Genomic DNA, 13,061 nt, shown 5'->3' with positions numbered 1-13,061 from the left:
CTTACAATCGGTTCCAATGAAAAAACCTACTAAGGGAGCGTATGTTATAGGCTGCCATGAAGTATCTTGAAGAAACGAAATTATCGGTAAGTATAATTTGCTTTTTTCTCCTGCGGTACTTAATGACAGTCAATACTCTGGGATATACCAACGCTCAATATAGGGAGGGCAACAGAAACACAAGAAACTTTAGTTTCATACTGAGTAATAATCACTCTTTATTACAATGCCCCCTCAAGGACATGTTTACCAAAGTGGCCATTTCTAACATCTAATGCATAATGACTAGATTACTAGACTACATTCCGTGGGTCCTCAACTGGGAAGCGGACTTCCTCAGTCGTCAGGATGTACATGCTGGAGAGTGGAGCCTTCATCCGGAAGTCTTTCAACTCCTAGTGGACAAGTGGGGCCTACCAGATGTAGACCTGATGGCGTCTTGACACAATCACAAGGTCCTGGTCTTCAGAGCAAGGACAAGGGATCCTCAAGCAGCGTTCGTGGATGCCCTGGCTATTCCATGGAACTTTCGGCTGCCATACATGTTCCCTCCTGTGTCACTCCTGCCCAGGGTAATAAGGAAGTTCAAGCAAGAAGGAGAATTACTACTTCTAATCGTTCAAGCTTGGCCCAGATGGCATTGGTTCTCAGACCTTCAGGGTCTCTCGATAGATCGTCCTCTTCTACTTCTGCAACGCCCAAACCTCCTCGTTCAGGGCCCTTGTGTCTACCAGGATCTGGCCTGACTGGCTTTGACGGCGTGGCACTTGAAGCTTCAGCTCTGAGGGCCAAGGGATTTTCTGAGGCGGTCATTCAAACTATGTTGAAAGCCCGTAAACCGGCTTCGGCTTGGATTTATTATAGGCTCTGGAATTTTTACTTCACCTGGTGTGCGGCTAAGAATTATGATGAGTACAAGTTCAGTACTGCCAAACTTTTGGCTTTTCTGCAAGAGGGCCTGGACTTAGGCCTTCGTCTTGCCTCCCTCAAGGTTCATATTTCAGCCTTGTTGGTATGGTTTCAGAGAAAAATTGCGACTCTGCCAGACGTTCATACTTTCACTCTATGTCCCTCCTGTGGCTCTTCGGCATTTGTTGGTTCTGGCAGCCCTACAAGATTTTCCATTTGAAACTCTTGAGTCTGTGGACCTTAAATGGCTTACACTTAAGGTCTTATTTTTGCTGGCTATTGTCTCTGCTAGAAGGGTTTCAGACTTGGGTGCCTTATCCTGTTGGTCACCCTTACTGATTTTTCACCGTGACTGTGCGGTTCTTAGAACTAGCCCTGGTTAACCAAGAGATTGTGGTTCAGGCCTTTATCTCTCCTGGTTTGTCCTCCAAAGAACGGTCTTTGGATGTGGTACGGGCTCTCCGTATATATGTGAAGAGAACCGTCTCTCTTAGGAGATCTGATTCTGTCTTTGTCCTTTTTGGTTTTCACAAACGTGACTGGCCTGCGGCTAAGCAGACCTTGGCCAGATGGATTAGAATGGTGATTGTACAAGCTTATGTACAGGCTGGTCTTCCAGCTCCTGCTACTATCAAGGTCCATTCTACTCGGCCTGTTGGACTTTATTGGGCTGCCCGCCATGGCGCATCCCTAGAACAATTGTACAAGACGGCTACGTGGTCCTCAGTGAACACGTTCTTCAGGTTCTATGCCCAGGATGCTTCCATTGGATGTCGGGTTCTTGTGCCTGTTACAGTGCATCCCCTCCCATGAGGAACTGCTTTAGGACATCCCCGATGTTATTCCCTGTGGAATACCAGTGTACCCCGCTGCAGAAAAGGAGATTTATGGTAAGACTTACCATTGTTAAATCTCTTTCTGCGAGGTACACTGGATTCCACAGGGTGCCCACCCTGACGCACTTAGCTTCTTTGGGTTTGTATGGCATTAGCCGCTGGTACCTTCACCTGTCGTGAGAATGTGGTTGTCTGTGGCTACTAACTACTGTTGTCTCTTTTACCTGCTACTGCATTGGACTGGTTAACAAAACTGAGCTCCAGTGCCTGGAGGCGGGGATATAGAGGAGGCGGTGCAGTGCATCCTGGGAACAGTCAAAGCTTTAGCCTGTTGGTGCCTCGGATCAAGTTCCAACTCTACACACCCCGATGTTATTCCCTGTGGAATCCAGTGTACCTCGCAGAAAGAGATTTAACAATGGTAAGTCTTACCATAAATCTCCTTTTTCTAATACACAAACGTTAATAGTTGTTTAATCCATCTGGAAATGGTTTGCTTAGTAAGTGTTTTACCCCTCTTTAATCTTGAATGCAGAACAAACAAATGTTTTGTCTTCCAAAACTCTTTAAATTTTTCCAAATAGATCCAGATTGCTCTTAGCAGATCCAAATTATGCATTTTTTCTTCTTCCTCATTTTGCGGTTGAGGCTAAAAGGACGGTAAAACAATGTCTTGATTCCAATGAAATTCTCACACTACTTAGGTAGAAAGCTTAAATTGGTTCTCAGAACAACTTTATCTGGCAGAAAATTTAAGTAGGGCTCCTCTGACCAGAGAGAACTCTTCTGGCTGAAGTGATGGCTATCAGAAAGACTACCTTCCATGTTAATAATTTCACAGGAATGTCTTGCTGTGGTTCAAAAGGAGGTAACATTAAGGCATTCAATACCAAATTTAAGTCCCACGGGGCTGGGACTGATCTAATTCGAGATATTCTCTTTATTGTTTGACAGAACCTCTTCACAAGATCTTCTTCTGACAATCTTCGATCCAACAGCACACTCAGAGCTGCTGTCTGAACTTTAATGGTGGATACTGCCAATCTGTTTTCAAAGCCATCAAACATAAACTGCAACACTCGAGGCGTATCTGCTTCTTTAACATCAAATCTTGTATTAGACCTAGAAATGAAAGTTCTCCAGATCCTACAATAAATATTAGAGGACACCTTCTTTCTTGCCTGTATTAGTAGATTAATTACCTGCTCAGACAAACCCTTCTTTCTCAACAATTCCAGTTCAATTTCCACACAGTCAAATGAAGCTGCTGCAGATTCGAATGCAGTAATGGTCCTTGATGTAGCAAATCCCTCGTTAAAGGCAATATCCAAGGCTTCTGTACTGCCATTCTCATCACTTAAGGGAACTACACTCTCTTCGGCCGGTGGGGAAGGACTATTATAACTGTGCCTTCTCTTCCCTGATTTTCTTCAAAATACAAGTAATCAACGGAAATGGAGGGAACACATATGCCAGCTTAAACTTCGATGCTAGGGAGAAGACATCCACTCCTCCCGTTCCTGGAAGATGATATTGGGAGAAAAAGAGAGGTACCTTCACATTGATATGTGTGGCCATTAGGTCCACCTGAGGTTGACCAAACTTCTGTATAATTTCTTGAAATACCTTGTCGTCCAACTTCCATTCTCCTGTTAACACTGCTTGTCTGCTGAGGAAGTCTGCTACTACATTGTTTGCTCCTGGAACATGCAAAGCTAAAAGAGTTTTGAGATGACTTACTGCCCATTCCAGTATATATGATACCTCTTGCATTAACTCTTTACTTTTGGTGCCACCTTGCCTATTTAAATAGGCCACTACTGCTACATTGTCTGAGAATATCTTGTGATGATTCCCCCATAACTGGTTTTGAAAATGTTTTATTGCATTCCACACTGCCTTCATCTCTTTGTGGTTTGAGGACAAACTCATCTCCTTCCGGTCCCAGCGACCTTGACAATTTTGTTGCAACAAATGAGCTCCCCATCCTGTTGCACTTGCATCTGTTGTTAATACCAAGCAATGATGTTCTGACAGAGATGTTTTTCTGTTGATAAGTTCTGTCTCCATCCACCAGGTTAGGGACTCTTTTGCTTTCTCAAACAACTTTATACAGTAATTTAGAGAATGTCCTCTTTGACTGTAGTTTAGAATCTCCCACTGTAGCTCTCTCATCCTCCATCTTGCCCAAGGTACTATTTCTATGGCAGAGGCCATCATTCCCAGAAGACGCATTCCTTGATGGAATGTTATCTTGCTGCATGCTTTCACAAAAGTAGTCAGTTCTTGAATTTTCTTGCACCTTTCTTCTGAAAGGCTTATTACATAACTGAGAGTATCCACTTTTACCCCCAGAAACTGAATTTTCTGCACTGGTCTCAACTGGCTCCTTTCCCAATTTATTAACCAGCCAAGAACACACAATGCCTTGTCTAGAGCTTCCATTCCTTCTCTTTTTGATTCTCTGCATACCAGTAGATCGTCCAGGTATGACCAAATTGCTATATGTTGTCCTCTTAAGACAGTTATAAGCACTGTAAGGACTTTTGTAAACATCCTTGGAGATGTCTTGAGACTAAACGGGCGGCAAGTGAACTGGAAATGCTTTTCTTGTACTCAAAATCTGAGATATTTTCGGTGTTGCCTGAATACTGGAACGTGGACATAAGCATCTTTTAGATCTATCGATGCCATAAAATCTTTCCTTTTCTCACCCAACAAAAGGGACTTCAGGGTCTCCATATGAAATTTTTTTGTTTTTATTAATTTGTTGAGCTGTCTGAGATCCAGAATAGTTCTGAATCCCCCCGTTACTTTCTTCACCAGAAAAATTTGAGAATAGAACCCCTTTATCTGCGACAATGAGACAGGTTCCACAGCTCTTGCATCAATCAGCTTCTTTAAACTGTCTTCTAAAGTTCTTAACTCTAGACACGTAGTTGGTGTGTCTGATGCCAGAAATTTGTCCAAACTTGGAACCATGGAATATTCTATTCGCTATCCACGAGATATCACATCCATCACCCATGGATCTTGAATCGACTCTTGCCAATTACTGATAAATTCCTGAAGTCTGCCCCCTGCCGGAAAATATCCTTGAACCTTGTAATAGTCATTGTCTTCGTCCACCTCTTCTGTAAGATTGACGAAAGGACTGCCTATTTGTCCCCGAAGAATATCTGCCTGCGTAGGGCCGACCTAGTCTATAACTTCTAGCAGCCCTAAATTGTTGCTTACAGGATGGAATTGGGAATCTGTTTCTCCTGTCCTGAGGTAATCTTGCTGACTTACCCCCTGACATCTTTTGTATAATAGCTTCCAATTTGTTGCCAAATAATAATGTACCTTCATATGGCAAACATACAAGCCTATTTTTGGAATGCATGTCTGCTGACCATGAGTGTAGCCACAAAGCCCTCCTTGTCATCACTCCTGCTGCCATAGATTTTGTCGCAAAATCCAGAACATCTAAAGAAGCTTTGCATAAGCATGATGTTTAAATTTCTTTGCAAATATTGTCTTGACATTTTTTACTTCCAAATCAATTTGACATTTCAGATCCCCAAACTTTCAATGCTTTTGAAACTGACGCAACAGCCACACCTGACTTTAGAGACACTGCTGAAGATATATGTAATTTATACAATGCATTTTCCATACGTTTATCCATACCATCTTTCAAAACAGCCCCATCTTCTAAAAGAATGGTAGTTTTTTACACCATCTCTGCAACTGCAGCATCAATCTTGGGCACAGCACACCAGTCAGTAAACTGTTCATCATTAATCTTGAACATATGGTCAGTTCTCTTAATATTACCAAGCCTTCTGTCAATATTTTCTCATTCTTTAATCACAATATCCTTCAACGCCTTGTGGATTGGGAAATATCTACTTTTCTTAAGACGTGTACACACGGTGAGATTCGGGCTAAACCCCGATTCTCACTATGCGACAGGGACTAGGTCAGTATCGCAAGCAAAGATGACTGTGCTTACCATACTGGCTTTGTATGATTTTGGGTGTCAATTTTGACTATCTTTTATACTAGAAAGTCAAAATTTACTTGCCTGCACAGCCTATCTGGGCTTGCAATACCGACCTTGCGGGACCGAGCATCGGGATCGCATTGGGATCACAAGGTGACTTTCACCTTGCGATCTGCATTAACTTTCATTGTGATTTTGACTATATAGTCAAAATCGCAAAAAAAAATCTCACCGTGTGAACACACCTTTAGATCTGTCCCCAAACAAAACATCCTGATCATCACATTTTTCTTCAGATTCCTTGTAATTCATAGTCTTAAAAATATTTTTCAGAAGACTGTCCACAAGCTCCAAATTTAATTTTCTACCATCATCCTACGTTTCCTCTGATTCTGCACTAGAAATCTCTTGGTAATCATCCTCATAATTACATTCATGTGAAACTGATTCCTCCACAGAGTCAATGCTAGCCAGGAATAGGGATGGCCATCGGTGGCTGTCCATCGATGGTTGCCATCGGTGATAAACATCAATGGTACTTAAACTATCTACGGCGAACCATCAATGGTTTGCACCACTAGATGACCACCATTAAAATGTGCTGGCTGGGCCGCGGACCAATAAAAAAATGAGCTGGGCCTTAGCGGGTGTCGGGGGCGGGGCTATTTTCAGTGTCCCGGCATCTTGTAAAAAAACATAATAAAAAATATTCGTTTAGGCTGTGCCATCGATGGAGGGAAACCATCTGGTTCTCTCCCATTCTCTCCCATCGAGAGAGTTCTTGTACAGTTTCTAACTCAGAACTTACTCAGCCACTGCGATCACTTCAGCCTGTCCGGTCCCGGAATTGACGTCAGACACCCTCCCTGCAAACACATGGACACGTCTGCGTTTTCCACGGCACTCCCAGAAAACAGTCAGTTGCCACCCAGAAATGCCTTCTTGCTGTCAATCACCTTGTGATTGCTGCTGCGATCGCGTTCTTTGGAAGGTCCCACGCTGCCCGGCAGCGACGCGCTTGCGCACTGCGGTCGTGGTGCCTGCACAGTTCAGACCCGAACGCACCGCTGTGAACAACTACAGCAAGCGATCGGATCGGAATGACCCCCTAGGTCTCTAGGAACAATTATTTATTTATTATTTATTTATTAACAGTTTCTTATATAGCGCAGCATATTCCGTTGCGCTTTACAATTAGATAGCCATTCTCTGGAGAAAGCTGCAGGGTTTCAGTCAATAGACCCCTAAGTCTTTTACATCTGAAAATGTCCCTAGAAATTAGGGAGAGTTGGCAACTACAGTTTACCTATTTTCTGGATTGATTAAACCTTCTGCCTATCCATTCACTGGGAACTAGTGTTCACTTAGGCATATTAATGAGCCAGGAAGATGCCTCAAGCCTCAGTGAGGTCACTGGTTCCTACTATATTGGTGGAGCCCGCAAAATGTCTGCCTCCACCTAAGTAGACATCAGGGGCGGTATTCAATTCTTTTCACCCCCTTCCACACCAGTTCTGTTTCTGCTGATGGGCGTTGTATAATCATTTCAGCTCACTACCCCAGGTGTAGTGAGGTGCCCTAACCCTTTATGCAGCTAAACCCAATTACTATGGATGCAATATGTGCGATAACAGGGATTACTTTAGAAAGAAGATTGGGCGTGATATATCATTTGAATACCGCCCCAGGTATGCTTTATAGAGATATGTGGGTTTTGTTCATTTCGGCAAAAAAAGTTCGGTTTAATCTTATTGGCTATCCAAAACACGTGAGAGTCGAAAGCCATTAAGATGGCGTTTTTGTAGAACCGAACTTGTACATCTACAGTGTACTTTAAATTGACCCTGGCTGAACTACAAAGAGCATCCTTAGGGGGACATTTACTAAGCAGTGATAAGAGCGGAGAAGTGAGCCAGTGGAGAAATTGTTCCATCAACCAGTCAGCAGCTCTGTATCATTTTATAGTATGCAAATTATAGATGTTACTTCAGTTGTGATTGGTTTCCATGGGCAACTTCTCCACTGGCTTACTTCTCCGCACTTATCACTACTTAGTAAATGTCCCCCTTAGTCTTCCAGTTCTTCCACATTACCAATCCTTTGGATTTAACCTCACAACTTCTGTGACTAGTCGATAAAGATAAGAAAATCACATTTTGGTGTTATTGCATATGGGTTTTTGCCACTTACCCGCGTCTGATAAGATCATAAGTTGGAGAATGAAAATTTGCTTCTGGGGATGCGAAGCAGGTATCTACAAACACTGTAAGGTCAGAATCCTGAGACTCCACTGTGGCTTGGAGGAAAGCGGTGTCGTTGAGTTCAATGAAGTACGGAGAACCTGGCTCTGAAGTGATTAAATCCTTTGTTGGGCTGTTGTTGTCGTAGAAGGCCAGGCTGACATCATATTTCCCAGATTCCTGCTTAGACTGGATGATATCATCCTCGGTCACATACATGATCTCCACTGTGGAGTTACTGTCCAGTTCACAGGTCACAATGAACTGCACCTCCTTTCGTCTGGTGATCACGCCTTCACTTTGTGTGGCATAGATGGTATTCGTATAGTAAATAGTGTGGTCCTCCACCTGCAGAAGATGCAGGAAATTAGAATGTAAAGAGACAAGTCCTAGACCTTTATTTAAGGCTTTATTCAAGGATTTGGGGATTCTCCCTATGTGCAATTTTCATCACTGGGCATTGCAGGGAAAGCTTCTTATTACATACTTAAGAGGGGCAAAATGGTACCTGTAACACTGGCTTAACTGCAATGTTATCGCCATCTCAGGATAGCAACGAAAGTAGATGGGGTGCAGAGAACAAATGCTTTATTTGTCAAGTAAAGTCTATTTTCTACATTAAGATATATCATAATGATATTTTAGCTATATTTTAACATTTAATTTTTTAGAATGTTGACATGTTCATAATGTCGACACTTGTCAAAATTCATCATGTTTGCGTTAATGAAATGGTAACATGATAGAATGTCAACATATTGTAACTTAGCTGCTCCCGACAGCTACAATGACTCCAGTGGCTGCTGTGGCTCCAGTCCCCCTCCCTCCTCCTCCTTCTCCGCTGCCTGTACCGAGGGAGCTGCACGAGGAGCCTGTCAGCGGGGAGATCTCTCTCTCTCTCTCTCTCTCTCAGGGGGACACCGTCTGCCATAATGTGTAAAAAGGGGGCCTGGCTGCCGCAATGTGTAAAAAGGGGGCCTGGCTGCCGCAATGTGTAAAAAGGGGGCCTGGCTGCCGCAATGTGTAAAAAGGGGGCCTGGCTGCCGCAATGTGTAAAATGGGGGCCTGGCTGCCGCAATGTGTAAAACGGGGGACTGGCTGCCGCAATGTGTAAAACGGGGGACTGGCTGCCGCAATGTGTAAAAAGGGGGACTGGCTGCCGCAATGTGTAAAAAGGGGGACTGGCTGCCGTAATGTGTAAAAAGGGGGACACCGTCTGCCGTAATATGTTAAAAGGGGGCCTGGCTGACGCAATGTGTAAAAAGTGGGGCTGGCTGCCGCAATGTGTATAAAGGGGGATGCTGTCTGCTGTAATGTGTAACATTAAAAAAGGGGACGCTGTTTGCTGTAATGTGTAAAAGGGGGACGCTGTCTGCCGTAATGTTAAAAAAGGGGACGCTGTCTGCTGTAATGTGTGAAAAAGGGGACGCTGTCTGCCGTAATGTGTAAAAAAGGGGGCCTGGCTGCCGTAATGTGTAAAAAGGGGGACTGGCTGCCGCATTGTGTAAAAAGGGGGGTGGCTGCCGCAATGTGTAAAAAGGAGGACTGTCTGCTGTAATGTGTAAAAAGGGGGACGCTGTCTGCTGTAATATATAAAAGGGGCTCTACCTGGTGTAGTGGCGCTACTGTGCAGCATAATTTGAATAATGGAGACTACTGTGCACCGTAGTATGAATTGCTATTATTTTGTGGCCATGCCCCTTCCCCATGAAGCCACGCCCCTATATACTTTTTCGAGCGCCTATGGCGCGCACTGCCCCTATCTTACATGGGGGGGGCGCCAATGTCGTTTCTTGCACACAGCGCTAAAATGCCTTGTTACGGCACTGACTGGTCTTATCACTAATCCTTACCCTTTTCGTGCCTAACCATGACCGCCACCTAGTGCATACCTGCAGGGCCGGTTCGAGTCCTCTCTGCGCCCCGGGCAGGAAATGGGGCGTGGCTTACACAGGGGGCGTGGTCAGTTACGCCCCCTGTACAGTAGTAGCGCTGCTTAAATGCTCAGCGGTGCGCGATGACGTCATCGCGCACCGCACAGCAAAAGGTCCTCTACGCGTCTAGTTCCCTTCACAGGAGACACAGCCGGGGGACACAGTGGGCAGCGGAGAGCACAGCAGTGGCGGATCTTGCCATGGTGCGGCACCCTCCGGAAGGCGCCAGCGCCCTCCGGAAGGCGGCGCCCCGGGCAAAAGTCCTGCTTGCCCGTGGCAAGATCCGCTACTGCATACCTGCCATTACATGACCCATTCCAGGAGGGACAAAATTCCTGAATTTCCCTCTTAATTTAGGATTGCTATCCCAAAGAACTAGTTCACCACATGTGACGGCAATCATAAACTAAGATAGGAACAGAGCATTTTGTCTCTCTTGGAATGGGTCATGTTGGGAGGTACAGATGTGTCCTCAAACATCTTTGCTGTTTTTACAGGCATGGCGTAGAGTTTCCATGATGCGAATGCATCGCTGGAATGCGCACCACCAAGGCTGTTTTGATATGCTAATGATCTCCTCGATCGCATACAGAACGGGATGTATAACTACGGGTAGCTGGAGCATGTCCTCCCGTTACCTGTCCCCACAGTGTCTCCCAGTCCCCCTCTCAATATACACCGCAGCGGGAGCATCTTACTCCTGCTGCCTGCTCGCTGCCGCCATGCTGCTCCGGTGTCTGTAAAGCGTTAGAGTGTGCGTACGCACGCACCCACCTGCGAACGCCACGGCATGGCGTTTCTTTGTCAAAGGCAAAGCTGCATAGTGACACATCTCTATGCTCTAGTGCCTAACCCTAATGCTCACATCCTGGAGTCTAACCCTAATATCCACATTCTGATAATGTGGACATCACAACTGTCCTGCCATAACTAAGTCCCACCAGCCAGTATAGCTGGGGAGCTGAGCTCAGCTGCAGCCATATGTTTAAAAATAAATAAATAAATTGGCCTGATAAAATAGGACATTGTTAAACTTGGTCCTCAAGGCACCATAACAGTTCAGGTTTTAAGGTTAGCCATGACTAAGCATAGATGGCTAAATAAAATTGACTGAGGAACTAATTAAGCCACCTGTGCTCAAGCATGGTCAGGGTACCTTGAGGACTGAGTTTGGGAACCTCTGCCTTAATGCCTTGTGTATGAGGGGTGGGGCTCAGCTTTTTTTTTTTTTACCATGGAAGAGTATAAAAAATGAAAACAACAGATACTACATGTGTCTATACAAGGAGTTTATTAAAGTCAAAATGTCGTAAATATGAATTTAAAAATATGTCCAATTGTGTATAAGCTGTGGTAATATCTATGTTTGGGGGTGTATATTCCCAGTCACCTTCTCACCCTGGCGGATAAGACAGTCTTTGAGGGAATGTCTTTCTGTATGGTATTGATCTCAGTCATAACCACAAGTTCCCCTGAAAACAATAGTACGCTATGCACACCTATGGTGCGGGAAATGTATTTGTGACGTCTCACTCGTATACTCACCAGTTTCTGTAGTAATTGTCCAGCACTTCAGATATATTTTCTCCTTGAGAGGTGAAGTCAGTAGGTGAAGGGCCTGTTGTTGCAGCAGCTGTCTTTTATCTAGCAAAGCCTCTGGTTAAATCATAATACCTGCCAGTTTTTGGGGTGCACAGTATTTGTGAGCAGCATTAATTTGCCAATGTCCTGATGTATGTCAGGTCCCCAGCATTCTTTAAGGGGTTTACCTGCCTGTATTCTGTTTGTTAACTCCTTAGTGTGTCCAGGAAGTTCCGGCGATGCGGTATCTGGTGCAGCGGCGATGCTTTTGTACTTCAGGAGTAGCTCCCGGCCAGCGCAGCTGCTGCGATCCGCCCCACCCACGGTCCGGCCGGACCGTGACCACAAAATGGCAGCCAAAAGCCACTGTGCCGCCCCCTCCCCCCCTGCGACCGCCTCTGCCTGTCAATCAGGCTGAGGCGTTCGCTAGGCAACGCCGTCTGTCAGCCATGCGCCAGCGCACTGCAGCAGCGGTGCATGCGCACTTCTGACCTGAATGCTGCGCTGTGATAAACTGCAGTGAGCGATTAGGTCAGAATGACCCCCCTAGGTACAAACACACACACACACACACACACACACACACACACACACACACACACACACACACACATGTCCTACTGACCTTTTTAATTGTATCACACCCACGGTATGGCACCTCAAATACAATAGGATCCACTGACTTAGGAACACAGGATTTATCAATTAGTGTCAATTCATTTGCATTATATCCCAATGAATTGATATAATCTGGAGTGAGGATAACAGTCATTGACTCTCCAGAACAAGACAAGGCGCCTGTAATATAACACAAGAATAATAACTAGTCACAGTGCTGCATAGGAAATGTAAAGCGTGAAAGTACAAGAGCACAGTATACTGTACTTATATGTGTGATAATGTATTGCATGTGGGATAATATCAACAAGTAATGACAAGACCTCGATAATTATAATTACCGATCAATGAAATCTGCTATGAATTCTAATACACATTATAATTAACAATAGAAGATTCCTTATAATGCACTCGTTTTCATCATGAACAGTGAACTGATGGCACCAGAACTGGTATTAGCTTTTACTGTACCCATCTAATGCGGGCCGTACATCAGGGCCGCAATTTCCTGATACTGGTCCAATCCATCTAAGGACGATCAAAGCTGCCAAATGGACAGCCAGAGAACCTTCGGGGAAGCAGGGAAATTCAGCAATCAAAAATCTCCAATTGCTGTTCCCAGTCATGTTTTGGTTGAAATCAGCGAACCAGGATTTGCATATTATCTTCTCTGGTATATCTATGAGAGTTGCAGCTGGTCCCAGTGAATAGCTTGGAAGAGAGGCTGTGTGGTAGTCAGGCAGGCAGTGAGAGCTGTGTGGTAGTCAGGCAGGCAGTGAGATCTGTGTGGTAGTCAGGCAGGCAGCGAGATCTGTGTAGGAGTCAGGCAGGCAGTGCGAGCAGTGTGGCAGTCAGGCAGGTAGTGAGATCTGTGTGGTAGTCAGGCAGGCAGTGAGATCTGTGTGGGAGTCAAGCAGGCAGTGAGATCTGTGTAGGAGTCAGGCAGGCAGTGTGG

General features: G+C 44.9%; 1 protein-coding gene across 1 annotated transcript in view; it reads right to left on the bottom strand.

Annotated features, from left to right (window-relative positions):
- CUZD1 (CUB and zona pellucida like domains 1) overlaps positions 1-13,061 on the bottom strand; it is an 81,938-nt gene that overhangs the window by 14,674 nt on the left and 54,203 nt on the right. The window contains exons 6-7 of the mRNA XM_063963304.1: positions 12,114-12,286; positions 7,924-8,321 (exon numbers count right to left, since the gene is read on the bottom strand). Coding sequence (XP_063819374.1) covers positions 7,924-8,321; positions 12,114-12,286 — 571 coding nt within the window. The remainder of the gene's footprint in view (positions 1-7,923; positions 8,322-12,113; positions 12,287-13,061) is intronic.

Source organism: Pseudophryne corroboree, chromosome 3 (genome assembly GCF_028390025.1).
Source record: "Pseudophryne corroboree isolate aPseCor3 chromosome 3, aPseCor3.hap2, whole genome shotgun sequence".
NCBI classification, from domain to species: Eukaryota; Metazoa; Chordata; class Amphibia; order Anura; family Myobatrachidae; genus Pseudophryne; species Pseudophryne corroboree.
The sequence above is the reverse complement of the archived record's forward strand: the minus strand, read 5'-3'. Positions and strand labels throughout refer to the sequence as shown.